Source organism: Cucumis melo, chromosome 12 (genome assembly GCF_025177605.1).
Source record: "Cucumis melo cultivar AY chromosome 12, USDA_Cmelo_AY_1.0, whole genome shotgun sequence".
In the NCBI taxonomy this organism is placed as follows: domain Eukaryota; kingdom Viridiplantae; phylum Streptophyta; class Magnoliopsida; order Cucurbitales; family Cucurbitaceae; genus Cucumis; species Cucumis melo.
In genome coordinates, this window is record NC_066868.1 from 2,393,299 (window position 1) to 2,413,633 (window position 20,335).

Sequence of the window (20,335 nt, forward strand, 5' to 3'; positions counted from 1 at the left end):
ATTTAATTAATGTGTGTCTTTTGAAATTCTCTCTCACTCTCTCTCTATTTGGAAACACCTTGAGAGCTAAAATCCAAAGCAATTGAAAATCACAGGACAAAGAGCAAAAACATGTAGTGGCTTTGATAATTATATATCCTTTCTTTCAAATCTCATTTTTTTTCTTCTTTTTTTTTTCTTTTTGCCTCTATTATATATCATCACATCCAAAATTTTCTTTTCCTCAACATCTCCTCTCTCTATATCTCTCAATTTTTTTTTAAAATTAAAAAGAAAAATCCATGCACTTATAATTATTATTTGAATTGAAAATGGGACTCTTCGACTTCAATTCAAGTATTTTGCTCTCTGAAAATGATGTGAACTCCATGGAATTCACTTTTCTTTTGAGATATGTCAATTCCAAAGAAGATGATCAAGAAGAAGATCGACAAGAGGAGACATTAAATGGAAGAAGCAACTCAGTCGTTCAAGATGATGATAATGGGTTCAAAACTCCAACATCTTTGGAGCATAAAATTCCCACAAGTATTCAGTGCCCGATGGCGCCGAGGAAACCAAAACCTCGACGGTTGACGAAGCGGAAGGCCGTGGAACGACACCGGTTGTTGCTGGATCTGTCCTCTGAGATTCAGTCTTTGTTTCCAGCTGAGTTTCTTGTAGGCCTTGGTGGTAAGATCAAGAGGGTTAGACAATAAAAGAAACTTAAAAACTTTGATCCATAACTTTTACAAAAAAGAATGTACTACTATTTTCTTTTCTCTTGGGTTTTCTTAGTTCTTAAAATTGATATTGTAGAAATTAATATCTGTGGTTAGATATCATCTTTCCTCCGGCTGACTTTCTATCTTCTCCGGCGGCCGCGAGGTGCAACTTTGTTAGCTTAAAATTATCTGAATCTTTAACATAATATCATAACAAAATTTATGAATCTCTCTCTATTTTCTTTTTTTCTTTTGGTTTTTTTTTTTTTGAAATAGTTAATTAATTTGTTGTTTACTCAACTACGTAGTCGGATTCATCGTTCATAAATATAGCTAGACGACTTAGAAATTGAAATATCAACATTTAAGTGATGATAATATAATAAAAATGCTGATAATCGTTTTGCTTTATGCTTTTTGAAAATTAATTGTACATACATTAATTCGTATCTTAAATTTTTTTTCTTTTTTTTGGAGAAAATCGAAAATATTGAGCATAATTTTCAAAAGAAAAAAGAATGAATATTTATGAAATAGGAGTCTTAGTAAGTATGTTATATAAGAAGTTATATAAATAGAATAGAAAATATTAAAATGAGAGTGTAATTTGAAAGGGGTAAGGTATTAGAAATATATAAACACATAGGATTCTCTCATGTGTTCCATAAATGGCGTTTTTTGATTGTCTTTGTTCATGATGTATTTAATTGGGTCCCTTTCAAATAACTACAGTTGACTTTTATCAAATATGTAACTGTGGTTTGGTTTGATTTCTTTTATGTCATTTTGACCAACATATACCAAATAATAGACATTTATTGATATTATATCTATTTTTTTCAAAAAAAAAAAAAAAAAAAAAGAAATATTTTTGTTCTGACCATTTTTATTAAGCATTCCATAATAATATTTGGCATAGGAATGAATGACCTTTGAGATGGGGAAGAGGGAAAGAGCATAGGAGGAGAAGGATGTTGTTCTTTTTTATTTATTTATTTATTTTTGAGATCATATGAAATTATTAAAAGGAATTACAACTTTGGAAAAGGTTATTATTGTTTAATTTAAAATGAAAAAATGAAAAAAAAAAAAAAAAAAAAATCTCACGCCTTTCCTCGAAAATAGATAATCCTAAAGCTAAGATGCCTTTTTATGTTTGCAACTTCCCAAAAGTATAATCATTCCACTCTCAATTCCAATGTAACCAACTCTCATTCCCCATTTCTATTTTTACTTTTTCTTTTCCTTTTACCATCTTTAACCCATCATTTATTATGGGGTTAAATACTTTATTAGTTTCATGTTTTTAATTCTTTATTATTTTTTCAAATCGTTAATCCTTGAAAATCTATTTTTTCTTAGGTTTTTTACTATTTGTATAGATAATTGTTTGAATGTTTCCATTCTTCTTTCTCTAGGAAATTGGAATAATTTTTATAAACTATTTACATTTTATAGCAAATAAAAATTTACTACATTTAATTTTGTCATTAAGGTAAATAGTTTGGCAATTCTTTTTTTTATCAATATTTGATATATATTTTTTTTTTTTGAAGTTTAATAAGTTAAGAATGTTTTTATATTTAATGCATCAAATATAATAAATATGAATTCCATCGATTAATATATGAATATTTATTTGAATGTTTCAATTTTTCTTTCCACTAAAATTGATCCCTAATTGTCTGTCTACTACAGGGGACACTCGCATACATAAAGTTTATAAAAATTATTTTATCTCTCTCAATAAAAAAACAATAATTAATAAATTAGACTTACATTTTGTACATTCAACTACAATCGATGCTCTAATGAATTATTCGTTCACAATCCAATTATAAAAGCTAAAATCTCTGTTAGCTATCAGAGACTTACTTATCTATTTGTCCTACTCTTATTAATGAGAGCAACTAATTTTCTCTCATCAAATTATGTTTCCAATTAATTATTTAGTACCCAAAATGATAGGTTTATTTAATTAAAAATTAGAACTTTTCATTTAGTTCTATACGAATCAAATCTCGTGAGTAATATATATCAATAATCTCACTAGGATTGGACACTCAATTTTATTTGTATACTACTGTTTGAATGCTGTAGTAAGTACCCAAAATTGAGTATAATAGTTTAAATCTCATTTAAATGGATAGAAGATAATTTTAGAACATTTACAAAAGATTAGGAATAATATTGTAATTTTGAATTTGGTGAAATTACATTTTCAAACAATAGAAATGGTTGGATTGGAACATATAATTAGAGATGAAACAAGTCACATTAATTATATATTTTGTTGAAATATAAAGTTGGGGAAGAAGACGAAGAACATAGAAATGAAAGGCCATGCCATCTTGTCGTACCAATATTTAAATTTTGCATCAATCAAAATTGGAAACTCTGACCATATAAGTTCCTATATTTTACCATTTTCAATGATTTAATCTTTCAATTTCAAGAATAAGACGATGCATAATAAAAAAATAATTATTAGGGAAAGTACTTACGGTAGGGATTGAATTTATTAGTTATTAAACTTTAGGGATTAAAGAATAACAATTTAAAAAATTTATAGACTAAATCTTACTATCTAAGTTCATATCTAAATTTTACTTTCGTCAAAAGCAAAATATGTATTTTTTTTTTTTTTTTTACTTGCTTTGATTTAGAAATAACTAAAATCAAAATTGATTTTTGATTCTATACCATAAATATCAATTTTTATAAAACCTTTAGAATCGACAAAATTGATTTGAATAACTTCAAAACTATTCAAAGACTCGTTATTAAAAGATTAGATATTCGAATATGTACAGTAATTATGTGTAGTCACTCCATATGGGTTTATTTATGACATAATAAGAAAATAAAAATTTAGTCCTCATTGGGAGTATTTCAATTTTCTTCTATCCATTGTTATCTATATTTCACCCATGGTTTAAATAAAAAGTCAAAATTTAGATATTAAAAATAAAAAATAGATTTCAGAAATTTTGTTTATATTTTCGAACATCGGCTAAGAATTCAATTTAAGAAAAATAAAAATCAATATAATAAATGAAAAGGGAATATTTTTGAAAAAAAAAACAGAAAATATAAATTTCTTGTCTTGAGATAATTTTAGGGTAATTATAATGAATAGTAATTTTTAAATAATTATTAAGAAAATTTTCATAAATATAACAAACTCCCAACAAAACTCATGAAGTTACCATTTTCTAAATATTATAGGTTTGACCTTTTGTCAATCTTCTTGTCTTCACTTTGATTTCTTTATCTGGTATTTCTTTCTTTTTTTTTTAGGATTTCTTTCCATCGTTTTTCTTCTTTTCCTCTTCATTTTTTTCTGCTGGTATTTCTTTCGATTATCTTTCTTCTTTTCCTCCTCTTTTTTTACATCGATTAGATTATGATAATCAAATATAAAAGATCGTGTATAAAAAATCTCGAAAAAAATCGTTTAGATTGGAGTAGCCAAATATAAACGATCGTGCGATTCTTTAGACAAATCTAAATAAAAAAAATCGTTTAGCCAAATCTAAAGCGTGTAACAAAAAATCTTGAAAAAAATCATTTAGCAAAATCTAAATGATCGTGTACCAAATTTTGAAAAAAAAAATCCAACGATTTGGGATAGCCAAATCTAAATGATCGTGTACTAAAACAATTAAAACAAAATCGTACCAAAAAATCTTAAAATAAACGATCGTGTAAACAAATCTAAATGATCGTGTATCAAATAATCTTGAAAAATTTTGTTTAGTCAAAATCTAAACGATCGTCAAATTTTGAAAAAAAAAATCAAACCATTCAGCGTAGTCAAATTTAAACGATCGTGTAACTTAATAACGATCGTGTAACCAAATTAAATGATAAAATTGAAAAAATAATTTGGCTATTCAAATGTAGATGACCAAATTTAGACGATCGTGTACCAAACAATAACCAAATTTAAACGATTGTATACAAAATATATTACCGCGTGGTTTATGGAGAATTTTTTGTATTTTTCATTGTGTGCCTATATGCTTTTTTTGTTTTCAAAATTATTTTATAGGATGTAAATATTTTGCTGATTTGTTATATTTTTTAAAAGATCCCTAATTATTAAGTATGTAGCAATATTTTAAAAAATTACAAATATAACAAAGTCTATCGATAATAGACTTCTATCGTTGATAAAATCTTGTGATTTATCGGTGATAGACCAACATTTGCTGCATGGTCTATTAATATGGTTTACCATATTCTTATTATTGATAGATTTTAACAGATTTTGTTATATTTATAATAATTTAAAAATATTATTATATACCTAATTATCTAGATTATAATTACTGTATTGGTAACTATTTATTCAAGTAATTGGCAGAGGATACACAAAGATAGATATTGGCCATCGTCCGGATTATAGGCAAAGGCTGATGGAGTAGTTGGATTGGAGGTAAGCCCAAACAAAGTCTCGGCCCATTTATATGGTCGTTTTATGTTAAATGCCCAAAACTTTTCAATTTTACATAAATGGCAATTTCTTTCTTTAGTAAATAAATATATAGCTAATATTTGTAATACTACCAAAAATAAAAATGTTTAGCCCTTAATTTTTTGGTTTTATAAATATGACAATCTATTTCAAATTAGATTTCTTTTTCTTTGTTATTTTTAGATTATAGACATATGTTCAAATAATATATTACCTGATATCCTATTTGCAAAAACACAAAATAAGTATATAAACATTGGAACAATTGAAAACCAGAGGCTTTTGATCTTTCTGTAGTGTTTGAAGTCCATAATTTTCTTAAACCTTTTTATTATATGAAACAACTGTACTTTTAATATTTTTTTTTATAAAAAAACTCAATAGTTTATGGGATTAAACATGATGGCAAAGAATCAAGACGATTGAAGTTATAATTTGTCCCTACTTGAACATGAATGATAGACATTTAGAACTTGTTAGTCGTAAACTCATTAATTTAATTAGATGGATTGGAATGAGATTGTGTATTGTTTGTAAGAATTATATATATATATATATATATATATATATAGAGAGAGAGAGAGAGAGAGAGAGAGAGAGAGAGAGAGAGAGAAGGAGAGAATAGAGAGAATTAATGAGATTGAGAAGATAAAGAGGCTTTTAAGAGAAGAGCGGGGTTAGGTGAGGTGGAGGTGGCGTGGCGGCGGATCACATGCACTACCCTTTTCATGGGTCCCACTCCGAGACGACGGTGGATATAAAAATTGCTGCTACACCTTTGATACGATGTCGTTTTCTAACGCTTCTAATACACGTCGACCATGTGCCGCAGTTTCCGTTCCACTGCGGGACCCACGTTTTTTTTTTTAATTTATTTTTGAATTTTGATTTATTAATTTCCACAATCTGACTATTTTCTTTTTATTTGAAAAAATAATTCTGTGGCCCCCACCACCTCCTCCTCCTCTCTCTCTTCTTTCCTTATCATCCCGTGAACGCTTTGGTTGGACGTTTTACCATTTTCTTTTCTTTTCTTTTCTTTTCTTTTCTTTTCTTTTCTTTTCTTTTCAAAATCAATTTATTCTCCTTCTCCTTCTTCTTCTTCTTCTTCTTCTTCTTCTTCTTCTTCTTCTTATTTTATTTAGCGTTTGACGTATTTGTTTATTATCCATATTTTAAATCTTCTTTCAATTTAAGCTTTCTTATACGTTGAGCTTCATTCAAATGTTTCCACTTCTTTTGTTTTAGAAAAAAAAAAAAAAAAAAGATGTATAAGATTGTTTGAAATTTTTTTTACTGTGGCGTTTGATGTTGGTGTACAATTGCAAGTCAATTTTCTACTCAATTTAGAGGGGTTAGAGAGTATTGTTTGAGAGTTAAAAGAAAAAATGGGTTCAACGCTTGAGATTACGAACTTTGCCATGAAAATGAGTGTACCACGAGTTGTCGTTTACAGTTTTTCTTCCACTTTTTAAATTATTAGCAACATATCGTTTTGACTTACTTTTAAGTAGAGTTTTTTGTTTCTATTGTAATATTCAGTGGTTGAACCCTTGTTCTTAGAGGTTTGTTTGGATGTTTATTATTATTATTTTCTTTCATTTAATTAAATTACTCTCTCTATATGTATATTACAGCCATTATTCCTTGCTTCTTGGGCTTTATATATATACACTCCATCTCTTCATCAAAGATAATTAGTTGTGCACTTGAATTTAAATCTTACCCTAAGAGAGTAAAGGTTGGAGTAGGACGTAAGTTCCACGACCGTCAGAAAAACTTTTATGACCCTTCACGATTTTCGATCTTTCTTTCCTTTCACAAAAATTTACTAGTAGCCTCAACAAAATCTAAGATTTCTTTTATGTACATCAAGATTGGTTTCATGTGTTCGTAGAATGAGAGAAGAGACAAGATGAGTTTGGGTGTCTTATCTTCATCATCATCTATCTTTGCTCTAATGACCTTTTGCTCATAAAAGATGTCTTTAAGAGTACATAAATAATCTGAGATTTTCATACATTCCACTATTCGTAGAGTGCGAAATTTAAGATACTATTTGTCTGATACATTGTTTCAAGTTTTTTGTCAAAATTCCATGCATATTTGTGAAATCAATCTTAGCCAAAATTTACCGAATTTCACTTGCACCTCTCAAATCAATTTCCTCCCAATGTTCATCACTCATTTTGGATTTCTTAAAACCTTTCGTGGAATGCTCATTGGACTCTTCTAAACTCCTTTGAATACCACTATCTAGTCTTTCATTCAAGGACTTTGTGTGACCCAAATTGTATCGACACATCCTTGGCTTGTACTTTGCCATAAGTTTGAAGGACCCTTCCATCAAATTTCTCAATATCAAAAATCAGTGGACTCATAAGTTTGGCATATCTATTTCACTTCCTAGCAAAATAACAAATTGTAAAACACCTCACATTATTCACAATAAGTTTCAAGAATTCTTTTATTATGTGAAAGTTCAAACAATGTTGCAATCGGAAAGTATACTTAAAAATTCAAGAATCAATTGAACCTAAAACTTTGATACCACTTATTAAGAAAAGACCCACCACTTCTACCACAATAATAAGTAGAAAAATAATAAAGAAATTAAAAGAGAACAATAAAACTAGGAACGACACAATAATTAGCATGAAAAACTTCAAATTGAAGGAAAAAAAAAAAAAAACTCAACTAGAAAATTTTACTATATACGAAAAAATTGTTACAATCACATAAAAAATCTCTTCCCGACTCTAATTACAAATTAAAATCATTATCTCAAAACTTTTAACTACTCACATCCTTTAATCTAACTCTCAAACTAGAAATATAAAAGAAAATTTAATTATAGTTAGCACACCTAAACTTAAAGTGTTTCTAACCGTGATAATTTGAATCCGAAAGCATAATTTTTTTTATAATGCTTATTGCTTGGAGTTTTATCAATTTATTCAAACTTTTTGATGGTGGGTCAACTGCTCTTCTAATATTTTGTCAAAATCCAAACGATTGTTACGATAGAAGAGACTAAAAAAGGTTTGCTAGTGCCCTTATTTGCCATTAGAAAATATTTCATGAGATTGATTTTTACATATTGTTAGGAGATTTAAATTGAGGTGTGGAGATGAAGTTAATGTCACCAACTACTTCTTAGCTTTATATTTTTTTGCATTTTAAAAGTAGCCTATTAACTAATTAATTCATGACTTTATTTAATGCACGAAATCACTTAAAAGGCACATTCTCTAATCATTTTTTAAACTTTAAAGTTATATTAATTAACCTTTAGACTAATAATTTTATTTTATTATTTGGTGCGTTTGCTATATTTTAAAAACATTTTCTACAACTTCCCATTCAAAATAATATCCCTAATTTTAAATATTTTTTACAAACTCGGCTGAAAAAAATGTTTTACATATTATGTTCAAGTTAATTTTAAGATATTATTTTAATATTTTTGAAAAAAGAAACATATTATTGTAAATATATGATAAATAGATATTCATATTTAGTGTTTATAGGGAAGGATTAGATTTTTAAATTTCATTCTTTCGTCTCGTCAAATTCTAATTTCACGAAAATTTATAGATTGAAACTTTTAAATGGCAATTTATATATACATAAGTGGGGGCCACTTTTTTATTTTAATGAAAGAATATTGTTCATTTAACCAAATTAATATATGATATTTTGATCAATATGTCTTTCTCTTTGTCATTTTCTTCTTCTTATTATTGTTGTTATTATCGGTAACAAAAGAATGTTTAAATCTTTTTTTTTTTCTTTTTCTTTTTCCCTTTAAACTTTCAACATTATTAATTCTAAGAATCATTTTAGTCTCATAATATATATACATCAAAATATTTAAATTTTCATCCACGAATTTTTTTATGATTTCCCCTTAAATTAAAAGGTATATTTTAATTAAGGTGTGAACTTTAGAAACAACCCCTTTTTTTTTTCTTTTTTCTTTTTTCTTTTCATTTAATTAGAGGTTAAAAATAGTTTTTTCCTCCTCTACACTTAGGGTCGTTTAGGGCGGAGTGAGTTATTATAATTTGTGGTTATTATGGTCTGTGTTTGGGGTGCAGATTTATAGTCTGAGTTATTATAATTAATGTTTGAGATGCTGATTATTATAGTCTGTGTTATTATAATTTTTGTTTGGGTGTAGATTGTTATAATCTGGGGAATATCAAAAGTGTTTTTTTACTATTTTTTTGCAATACATTTTTTTTCAAAATTATATTATTCAATCTCATTAATTATGTAGTTCGTTTAATAAATTTAACTATAATCTTCATAATGTAATTTTCTTATTTGTTTAGGTGATCGTATTTGAAATTATGTTACAAAGACATCCCTACAAATCGTTGACAAATTTTAAAGGAGATTTAATGCCACAAAATTAAATTCCTCCACGATATGTTCTTAGTGAAATATAAATATATAAAGTTTCATAATATTTGTAATTAAAAACTTAGATCAATACAAACCAAGATTATGAGTTCACAAAATAAAAGTACAAAGTCATAAAATCGTTAATTGGTCAAACATTATTTTTCAAAAGAACATTGCAATACTCCAATTTAAAGTTTTGTTGGAATCGGCAAGAATCCCTCAATGCCCTTCACACTACGGAATAGGATTTACATAAGCTTTATCCTATCTCGGCTTGTAGTTCAGGGATATCTTGCAGCTGTTTCACGACTTTAGCACGCAATTCGACATCCGTTGCACGATCTGTAATTGCCTTTAATTGATCATTTCCAAATTCCATTGCACTCCTGATCACCTCTACCATTTCATAATGTTGGCTACCTCGTTTCCTCTTACTTCCACTTGAACAATTTCTTCTCTCACTTGTTTGACCTGCAGGTGTTCCAAACATCTCATCTGGTGGCATATGCACTCCTTGGCTATACATCGTCGGGATGTCTTCACGATGTGAATCATCGAGGGAAACACCGTCATTAAACATGTTCGGCACATTAGATCCTACATCAGCAAAAGGTCTCTGAACATGCTCTTGTTGCCTGATCTTTGCCGAAGACATAGGATAGATCATCATAATATGAAAATGATTTGTGTAGGAAAGCCTTTCGCTGTAGGATGACTATGTAGAAATGTAATTTAGACAGATGAGTTCATGATTGTGATAATAAAAAGTACATTCAATTGTATTGTGGAATTAATACCTTTACCCAACTATCAAACAACTCATGTTCTGCGATGATGCATTGGAATTATTCATTCCATCTAAAGCCACTACACGATGGTCCCATCATTTCTACAATTGATTGGTAGGTTATTTTAACAGATTTCACAAGAAAATCTATCATAGGCGATCCTTGGATATAAGTGTCAGGCAACTTCTTTGCCATCATCCGTTGTAATTGGGCCAAGTACCCAGGTCAAAATGTTCCATTATTGGACCTCCATCCACGAGTTGAAACTAATTCGACCAAGCACTCAGCCAGTTCTGCTTCTTCCTCTTTAGTCCATGTGTGTTTCGATGCTCGTGACGAACTTTCCATTCTATTGTATATATTAGCAGCATTTAATAAAGTGAAAGAAGAGGTGTTAGTGTTCAACATAATTAATCATAGACAATCAAAATTACATAATAGTAAACATCACAAGTATGACATAAATTAAGACCGTCCCTAGTGCATACGTTTCACAACACATTAACAGTTCAGAACAAATGACAAAATAATTTCAAGTGATGATAGTAATTAGAAGAGTATTAAGGCACTACTAGTCACGTAACTCTCAATCACTGAATATCGTATGAGCCAATTGATCCCTCCACTCATTTCATTCGTTTGAAGCCTCAATGTAATTAATCTCGTCACCTCCAGTTGTAGCGTACGTTGAATTACCCTCATCTAAATCATTGGTTATTTCACTGTTAGTCATCTCTCTATTGATAAGATTGTATAGCAAACAACACGCCATGATTGTTCGACATTGTACATCGACTAGGTAGTATGACTTTCCTCTTAAAATTGCCCAACGACCCTTCAACAACCTAAATGCTCTTTCGATGACATTCCGCGTCGACGAATGTTTCATATTGAAGAACTCTCGAGCTATTGTTGGTGCATTACCTCCTCCATGCCATTCTGAAAGATGATATCTTTCTCCTCTATATGGGGCTAAGAAACCCTATGCATTTTGGTACCCAACATCAAAGAGATAATAATACCCTGTTTATAATTCGACTATTTGAATTCTCATCATATGAATATAAATAGTATGAAGAGATAAAAGGTTTAGCTATTTACCCTTCGGAACCTTTAGTAAACATAATATAAATCCCATCATTGCTAGAACGATCCATTTTAAGCAAATAATGGGATTTTTTTGGAGCGACAGAAGTTTTGAGAATTCAAGAGAAGGTCACGGCGAGATGAGCCTGAAAGAACGGAGCTCTGTAGGATTTAAACCTACAAGGTATGCATAAAAGTATTTGCCGCAAGGATAAATGCCGGATGAAAAGAAACTTTTACGTCCGATTTTGAACTCACTCGACTCAGTCCGTCTTCATATTGCATCTTTAAGAATTCTAGAATCATCGGCCGATCCTTCCCACCCAGATAAAACAAACACGAAATCACCTTTTGTATCGCAAACAACAAGTACATTTGTCGCAACTTGACCCTTCCGTGTCTTATACCTTGGACGATCAGTTGCAGTAACATTCACCTTAATGTATGTGTCATCTAACGCACCAAGACAATTCTACGGTATAATAAAATTATATTTAGTCGTACGCATATTGTTTGGAAGGTCCAACTAACATCCTGACAATTGGTATTTACCTCAAACCATTTCCATCACGAGTTCGTGCACGAGTTTGTTACTGGCTGAGGTTTTTTCAACAATTTTTCGTGTAACCATAAAACAGCTAACAAGACGAGGTTGAAATGTCTAGAAACAGTCTCACTAGACCATACAAATTTCCTTTATATCATTCTATTCTTCATGTCATGAGCTACTATATGCAGAAACACGACAACCATTTCCTCTACATCTATAACTTCTGTTCTGACTAATCCAGCAGTCATCCTTAGTAAATGACATAAAATGGCTAAACACCTTCTATCCATTCGCGTACTTTGACGACAGCAAAGATCTGACTCATGGATTAGTCGAAAATATGTTAATTGTCTAATATGATGTCTACTATCAAATGATGTATGTTCTATCCTCTTACGATCTCATTCAGTAATAATTCTAGTGTTAGAAGTAACTGACGTTGGAAAGTTGTAAATACTGTAAGTATCGTAACTAGTTCTTGTGGATCCATTATGTGATGACAATTGATGACCTAAATAATTCCCAACGTTTGTTTAGAGTTAAAACACTGTAGGTTTTAGTTAAAATTTGGAGAAAAAATTTATTACCAACTAGATAAATAAAAAAACATGAAGAAATAGAAAACGAAGATAAAGTTAAATTATTAACGTGATTGAATTATTAAAGAAAAATTTGTTTTAAAAAAATAGTTTTTCTATGGTTTAATTTTAGTGATGGTTTTAAATTCAAGACAAATAATTTAAACCATTTTAAAATCAATACAAAATACAAACCAACAAAGTTTGTGTTTTAATTTTAAATTTTAAATTATTTAAAGTTTAGATCTGGGTTAAATCCATTAATATATATAGTGATGTAATTAAAGAGAAATAACATCCATTCCCTCTTTGACTCTCTTTGCAACATTTGAAAATTTTATGTCATATGCATAAGTCACTTAAACATGTAATCATAGTTCTCAAACCAAACAATTTTTAATAATGGATCACCGTAAAATTTTATCCCATCTAAAACAGTCAATAAGCTAATGAACAGCTAACCTTATGAAATTATTGAAAAAGATGAACATTGAATTAGGAATAATAATGGGGCAGAAAAATAGATAACACACCAACGTCGAATCTAGTTTTGAACTTTATTCTTGGATAAAATTAAACCATAGAAAAACCATAAAAATCATATTCCTATCACCCTCCCTTTTTAGACCCTTCCACTTTTTTGGATTACCACTATACTTTTCTATATAGTTGAATTTGCAAAACATATTTAAGACATGGTAAAGTTGCATAAAATTTACTAATATGTTTGCAAAACATGGACAATAATTAATACATTTGTGCATACACAATTTTATTTAATTGCTACAATGCATAATGAATAAGTTTAATAATTAAAGTCAATAAATATCAAGATAAAATGAATATAAAGTTGAAAAGTAGCAGTCATAATGAATATGTTATGGTGTAATTACATGTCTTCCAACAAGATTGAGCCATATCAAAAATTACTATTATAAGATGCTATTTACAAACCAGTAATGGTGAAAAACTACTCCAACCATCTAAGTTATTGGTGTACGAACCTTGACTAATGGACTCTTGCTCTTCACTAACCTGAAAAAACATCACATAGACAAATGTTAGCGACGAAATTCATTCAAAAAATTGCAATACACATTAATGATATTACAAAAGTAGAAGGAATGATGACATATCACTATTGGTTAACCTGACATACACCTGTATAAGGTTTAAAAATAGAAGGGTAAGAAAAGTTTAAATAAATGTAGGACAATAGATATAAGGTAAAAAAGTTTAATTGGACAAGCCTCAGAGGTAAGAAATTCAAGTTCAACTATATATAATGAAACATGCCAGCATTTTGGATATGAATCACGTGGAAATGAAACATGCAAAACAAAGAGAAATATATTTTGCATACAAACAGAACAAACAGGAAATATAGTACACAACTACAAAAGAACTGGTCTAGCCTTATTCAGTGCCAAGCAATAAAGAAACAAAGACCAAATGCATAACAGAGAATGACAAAAAAGTTCCAATGTAATTATGTTCATACGTCTAAACAATCGAAGAGCAAACATAAGTGGAAAATAAGAAGTCTACCACGGAATGATCATGAAACAGATATGGGATGAGGTTGAAGAATGCTCGAGTTAAATTGAGACCATTTATAATGGTTGGGTGAAGAAGTCCATGATTTTAACCCAAAACTACCAAATAAAGAGTACATAACATTATAAAATGTTGACTCATGAAATACATGGGTAGATGTTGAAAAACTTTTTTAGAGCAATAGTGACTACCAAATACACCCTATATAACAAAGTAATGAAGTAGGAAGTACGTGGGCAATGTTGTCTTTATTTCATTTTTCAGAGAGCCAAAACAGTATAAAAAAATCCATGAAAACAAGGGATATATCCTAACCAGAACCTAAACAGTAGTGAATATATGAATCTAAAAAACAAGGGATATGACAATGATGTAAAAGCAACATAAATCACATTGATCAAAATTGATCGCAAAATATAGAGAGCAATACAGAAATCACATTGGTCACAAAATACAGAGAGCAAAAGAAATCAACCTCAGCCTCAGATGGTCACATATTAGAAAAAATAGAAATCAATCGGCTTCAACGCATGGAGTACATGGAGTAAAAAATTTACAGTAGAAAATCAAGAATCACAATGCTCGAAAAATACACAAAGCAACATAAATCATATGAAAATTCATATGGTAATAGATCACAAAAATTGAATCACACACCAATTGAAAAAGAAAACTCAAGAAATACAAAGAACAATATAAATTTATGAAACAAAGAAAGGGACCTCATCATCGACTTCAAGAAAAGAATCACAAAATTTCATGAATAGATCAGGAAAAACAAAGGGACCTCATCATCGGTTTTTATAAAATAACAAAGAAGGGATACAAACCGTGAAGGGATGAGAAATCTTCATCCCTACCATGCGCAATTTGAACCCTAACCTTGCTCATATCCTCGCAAAAACCCTACCAAGCTCCAAAAAAAAAAATTCACAAACCCTAACAACCAAGTTTTGTTGGTACCGTGAATGATGGCCAAAAAGAAAATGTTTTGGGAGATTGGAGCGGCAAAGGGGAAGAATAAGCGACAAGGAGAAGAATGTGTGACAAGGAGAAGAACGGAAGAAGGGAGAAGAAGGGGAAACGAAGTTGATCGTGGAGAAGGGAGATGAAGTGGATTGTGAAAGAAGGCAGACGAAGTGGGGAGTTGAGAGGGAGTGGATAACAGTACGCATGAGCTAGGGAGAGGAGAATAGTGAAGGAATATTAGGGTTATTTCATACCTCGTGGGCCAAACGATTATAGCCCACTCCACTTCACCTCACTCACCGGGCCAAATAGGCCCTTAGTTTATAATTATTTGAAAATTAGTTTTTATTTATTTTTTTGGACAATTTTACTCATTTTTCTTGATTTCTTACAATGATTTTTATCTTTTATAAGTAAATGAATTGAATCCCAAGTCAAATTACAAATACAATAATAGTTTTCATTTATGTTTTCTCTTTTGAAATTTTAGATCCTGTGCATTTATTTGCTAAATGATTTGAGATAACAACTCTTTCCGGTGTTTATATACTATTTTTTATAACTTTGGTAAATTTGAAATATATTGTATAGTTATTGTTCACACGAGATTTTTTAAGAAATTTGATTCGTGGGGTTGAACTTGTGTTGATGTTGTATTTGCGTTGATTTGATGCGATGTGGTTCGATCTCTAGAATTTGATCCTCTGATTCTCTATCGGCTGGATGCTTACGCTTGATTTGAGGAAGCGAAGCACGTGATATTCTTGAAGTTGGAGTCTTGGAAGAAATCTTGTATCTTCAAAGGAGCTTCAATCTTTGAAGGTGTTCTTGAAGTTAGAGACTTGGAAGAAAGCTTGTATCTTCAAAGGAGCTTCAATCTTCGAAAGTGTTCTTGGAGTCTTGGAAGAAAGGTTATATCTTCAAAGGAGCTTCATAGTTGAGAAGTCTTCTATCTCTTGGGAGAATTCTCTCTAGACCTTCTGAAGTTAAAAATTTGCCTCTCCACAAATGAAGAGAACTCCTCTATTTATAGAGTTCCCTGGTGGGTTTTTATGGACTTGAGCCTGTTCTGGTCCATGGACCATACCCATGGACTCAATCACATGGATTTGAGTCATATTTTATTATAGGCTAAATTAAGCTTATTTTTTGGCTCAATTGAATTTTAGCCTAACTAAATAATATTTAATTGAACCAAAATAATTAATTTGATCCAATTGCCATAATAAAAACACCTGACATCATTAGAATTGTCCAATTTGTCTTTAAATTTAATTTGGGACACATGTCAATTTTTAGTTAATCTCAAATACAATTGTTTTAGTAAATGATGTGGCAATTTGTGATTGGTTCCAAAATTTCTTATTCAACAATTATTTATGAGAGTATTGTATTTAGTCGATTGATAATCAAATATTAAAATGAAAATGACACATTTAATTACGTTGATTTGTTGAGCATTTGTGTAAATGAATTAATTGAAACAAGGGCTTTAAAACTAATAATATTATTATTATTATTGTAAAAACTATTTTATGCATGATTTACTGTGCTAATATATTTGTTGTAGGTTATATTAGTAATGATGTCAATGACTGTAGTATACAACAATAACAATTATGAAACATCATCTACCCAAAAAAGATTGGATTAGAATTAATTCGCTCTAAAACTGTTATCCAATATGCGTAACATAATGTCGATAATAAATTAATATTATATCAAATTGTCATCGTAAATTATCTATGATGATATGAGTACGATGCGGTTTCCAACCAGCATCATATTAAACTGCCGTCTTACATGCATGATGACATAAGATTTGATATCAATTAATAACCACCATTATGGCACATGAGTAACCGTCATTGTATCTATACGATGTTAGAGAGAACTCCCACAAAAGATAATCCAATATCATATCCTACGATAAGAAGTTATGTGATAATGGTTTATGTAATTTGTAATCACATATGACGTATATGTCCACAGGTCAAAATTAGCTTATAGCTAAACTCAAAATTGTTCTAATAGTTGGTAGAAAGTAAATAACACAAAATGAATAAATCATACTTTCAATTTTGTCATAATTTGTTCCTGAATTTTAGTATGTAATAATTTACTTCACTGTACTTTTAAATCTATAACAATTTAATTCTTATAATAATGATTAGATATCAATTTATATTATTGTACATTACCAATTTTGTAATTTTGTAGCTTGTAAGTATATGTTAGGTTCCTAATTAGTTATAACCAGCTTACAAATATTAAAATTTTATTAACGATTAACACTAAATTTTCGGTACACACAAACTAATCGTTATAACGTTTAAAGTAAATGGATTAAATCGTTAACATACAAAAAAAACACTAGTAAGAAAAATTTATGAATGAGATGAAAATTGAGGAAGACAATTAAATTAAAAGTTTTATCTTAATATATATAAACATTTTATAAATATAATTACCGAAGAGAAGACCATAAAAATATAATTAAACTTAACAAAGTTATAATAATAATAAAGAAAAGAGACATTATTTTGATAATTATATCTTAAAAAGAAATACATACAAGAGTGGGCCCACCATCACCATCCTTCGATTCGGGCATTCGATTAGACGTCGTCCATATACATAACGGACGTGAGAGTGGTGGCGGGTGATGGGAGGCGGCTTAAGACGGATGGCAAGCCGAGCCGAAAAGTTATTCAGCTTACCCTATCTCCACTATGATCTGGGCACGTGTCGATGTTGGATTGACCTAATTCAAAGGTCAATTTCCCTCTACCCGCCATGTCGGCCCAGTTTTCTCAACCGGTGTGGTCCGCTGTAAGGAACTAACCCCATCTTCGATCATTTTCTTGTCCCACAAAATCTTTAATCTTTAGGTTACAATTATTTTCTAAATAAATAGATGTAAATTAGTGTATAAATAAGGTCGTGATTTTTTTAATACAAGTTAACATGTGTGTTATTCATAATATATTTATATTAGTGATAATATGATTTTTGAAACATTCTATAATATATTAGAAATATCGATGATTTCCAACCTATAAAATGTGGAAATGTCGATGAAAATATGATATTTTGACAAATTTTTAATTTTACTTGTTTTATCCTAATTAAACAAAATTGCTAAATTTAAAAGGAAAAAACTCATGAATTTTGTATTTTCTGTGGAGAAAAAAATACTTCCGAACATTAATTCAATAGTTTAAAAAATACTAAACTTTCGGCGGTTATTCAAAACTACCATTATTGTTACTTAAATAAACATAATTCCGACATGGTTTTAACCTAACTTACTCCTATATGATATGGAAATTTTCAAAGCATTGACTAGGGTTTAGCATTTAACCCAACTTTTTATCGATTAATTTTTTTAGAAAATAAGAATCTAAAACCCACGATTTAGAGTTTTTTAAAAAACAAAACAACCTCACGTTTTCTTTGCTAAATTTCCTTGAAGAATAAGGGGCTTTTACAAAAATAACAAAAAAATTATGAAAATAGAGCCCATGTCACTACATTTTCTAAACTGCAAAAATAGCAAATTTAAAAGCGGATAACCCTCTGATAGCCCTCCGATAGCCCTATGATAGCTATCATATTTGTCATATTCGCAATATGCAAAAAAGATGTGATATGGTCTGTTTTTTTTCCAAATTTTTTTGTCATCTTATACAATTTCCTAAAGAATAATTTCTGAAAAAAGCATTGATGGAGATTTTATCAATTAGTTAAAGAGTTGTTAATGATGATATCGTTGGTAATAAAAGTCTACTATTGAATAAGGATACAGTTTAACACTTACAAGAGCTACTAGTGATAAAGTCTATTAATGATAGATTTTGCTATATTCGCAATTCTTTAAAAATATTGATTTATACTTAATTATTTGTCTTAAAAGTGATACCCACTGCAATTACTTTTTCTTTTTTTAATATTCCAGAACTATCATCAAATAGTAAAAAGTATAAAAGAAAAAAAAAAAAGAAATTCTTTGTATATACTTCGAACCATTGTTGGTCATATTCCTCTTTAATTTATGGAGAAATTGAAGAGGATATACAGGATTTTGTCGGGCCTGCAATTCTTTTTTTATCTTAATAAAAATTATTTGAGTGACCATAGGATAAACGTGTAAAATCACGCTAAAATTAGATGGATCATTTATACATGTAAATCTTGAAATCTAGTGAACAAACTAAATTGAAACAAGAATAAAATATCAAAAGTAAATTGTAATATTTCTCTAAAGTAAGTTTAGCTTAGCGGTAATTTGATATGATATACTAAAAAATATTATCTTTTTAATTATTAATTAAATAGCTAATTTGTATCTAAAAAATTATGTCTAAATTGTAATGTCTCAAGACTAAAATTCGAACTAGGATTTGAAATTTGGATTTAGCACCTGATGGGAAATACCACTAACATGGCAAGATCATCCTCACATCTTGATTTACTTTTAGAAATGAAAATCATCCCTCTAAACTAACACTACTCTTTTCAATATGTTATGTCATCATTCACGTGTTTTCTAATAAAATATCCAAGAGTTCACTCATGATAAAATTAATCCAAGCTAAAGATGGTTTATGATTGATTTTGGAGTTTTTATAATTTAGCAATTAAAAAGATAGATGCTTATTATTATTATTATTTTTTTTGTATGGGTAATAGTTACTAATTTTTTAAGCCTTTCTATATATATCATAATTTCATATACTCATACTTCGTTTCGTTCAAATATGTCGTTGATAATTTCTTTTGTATAGTCTTCCTAGAATATGGGATTACATGCACACTAGTTTTCACTTTGATTTGTCTCTTAACCACATTTGATGAAAAAATGATTTGGTTTGATACATCTTATAAGTCTCCATGTCATTAGATATTAATTAAATTCATATTTTAAATCCTAGTCAGCGAGACATTACGTAAATGATGAATTAATTTTCTTCGGAGAATCTCTCGATAAATAAAAGGTTTCTTAAACCTCACTCCTAGTATATAAACAAAACACTTTTGCTTATCAAATTATCTAATGTATTCGAACACCTAGTGTCAAAATGTTCAAACGTATTAAACTATCTAAGTCATTAAACAATAAATTTAAACTTTAAATAACATATATAAATAATAATAGATTAAAACAATTTAGGAAAATATCAAGTTATCCCTCGAAGGTTGTATCGATTAAA

At 29.3% G+C, this 20,335-nt stretch overlaps 1 protein-coding gene and 1 long non-coding RNA gene across 2 annotated transcripts; one reads left to right on the forward strand and one right to left on the reverse strand.

Moving 5' to 3' along the window:
* Positions 1-219: 219 nt before the first annotated feature.
* LOC107991540 (cyclin-dependent protein kinase inhibitor SMR3-like) lies at positions 220-931 on the forward strand. Its single transcript, XM_017046618.2, has one exon. The coding sequence runs from the start codon at positions 312-314 to the stop codon at positions 696-698; it is 387 nt and encodes a 128-aa protein (XP_016902107.1). The 5' UTR covers positions 220-311; the 3' UTR covers positions 699-931.
* Positions 932-13,343: 12,412 nt separating this feature from the next.
* LOC127144450 (uncharacterized) lies at positions 13,344-15,326 on the reverse strand. The gene is made up of 2 exons (XR_007816093.1): positions 14,984-15,326; positions 13,344-13,631 (listed from the first exon to the last, which is right to left on the reverse strand). It is a non-coding gene; the product is annotated as an uncharacterized LOC127144450 (long non-coding RNA).
* Between the last annotated feature and the right edge of the window lie 5,009 nt (positions 15,327-20,335).

Bases quoted from the DNA above. Each gene is read 5' to 3' on its own strand.
- LOC107991540 (XM_017046618.2), top strand. From the start codon at position 312: ATGGGACTCTTCGACTTCAATTCAAGTATTTTGCTCTCTGAAAATGAT.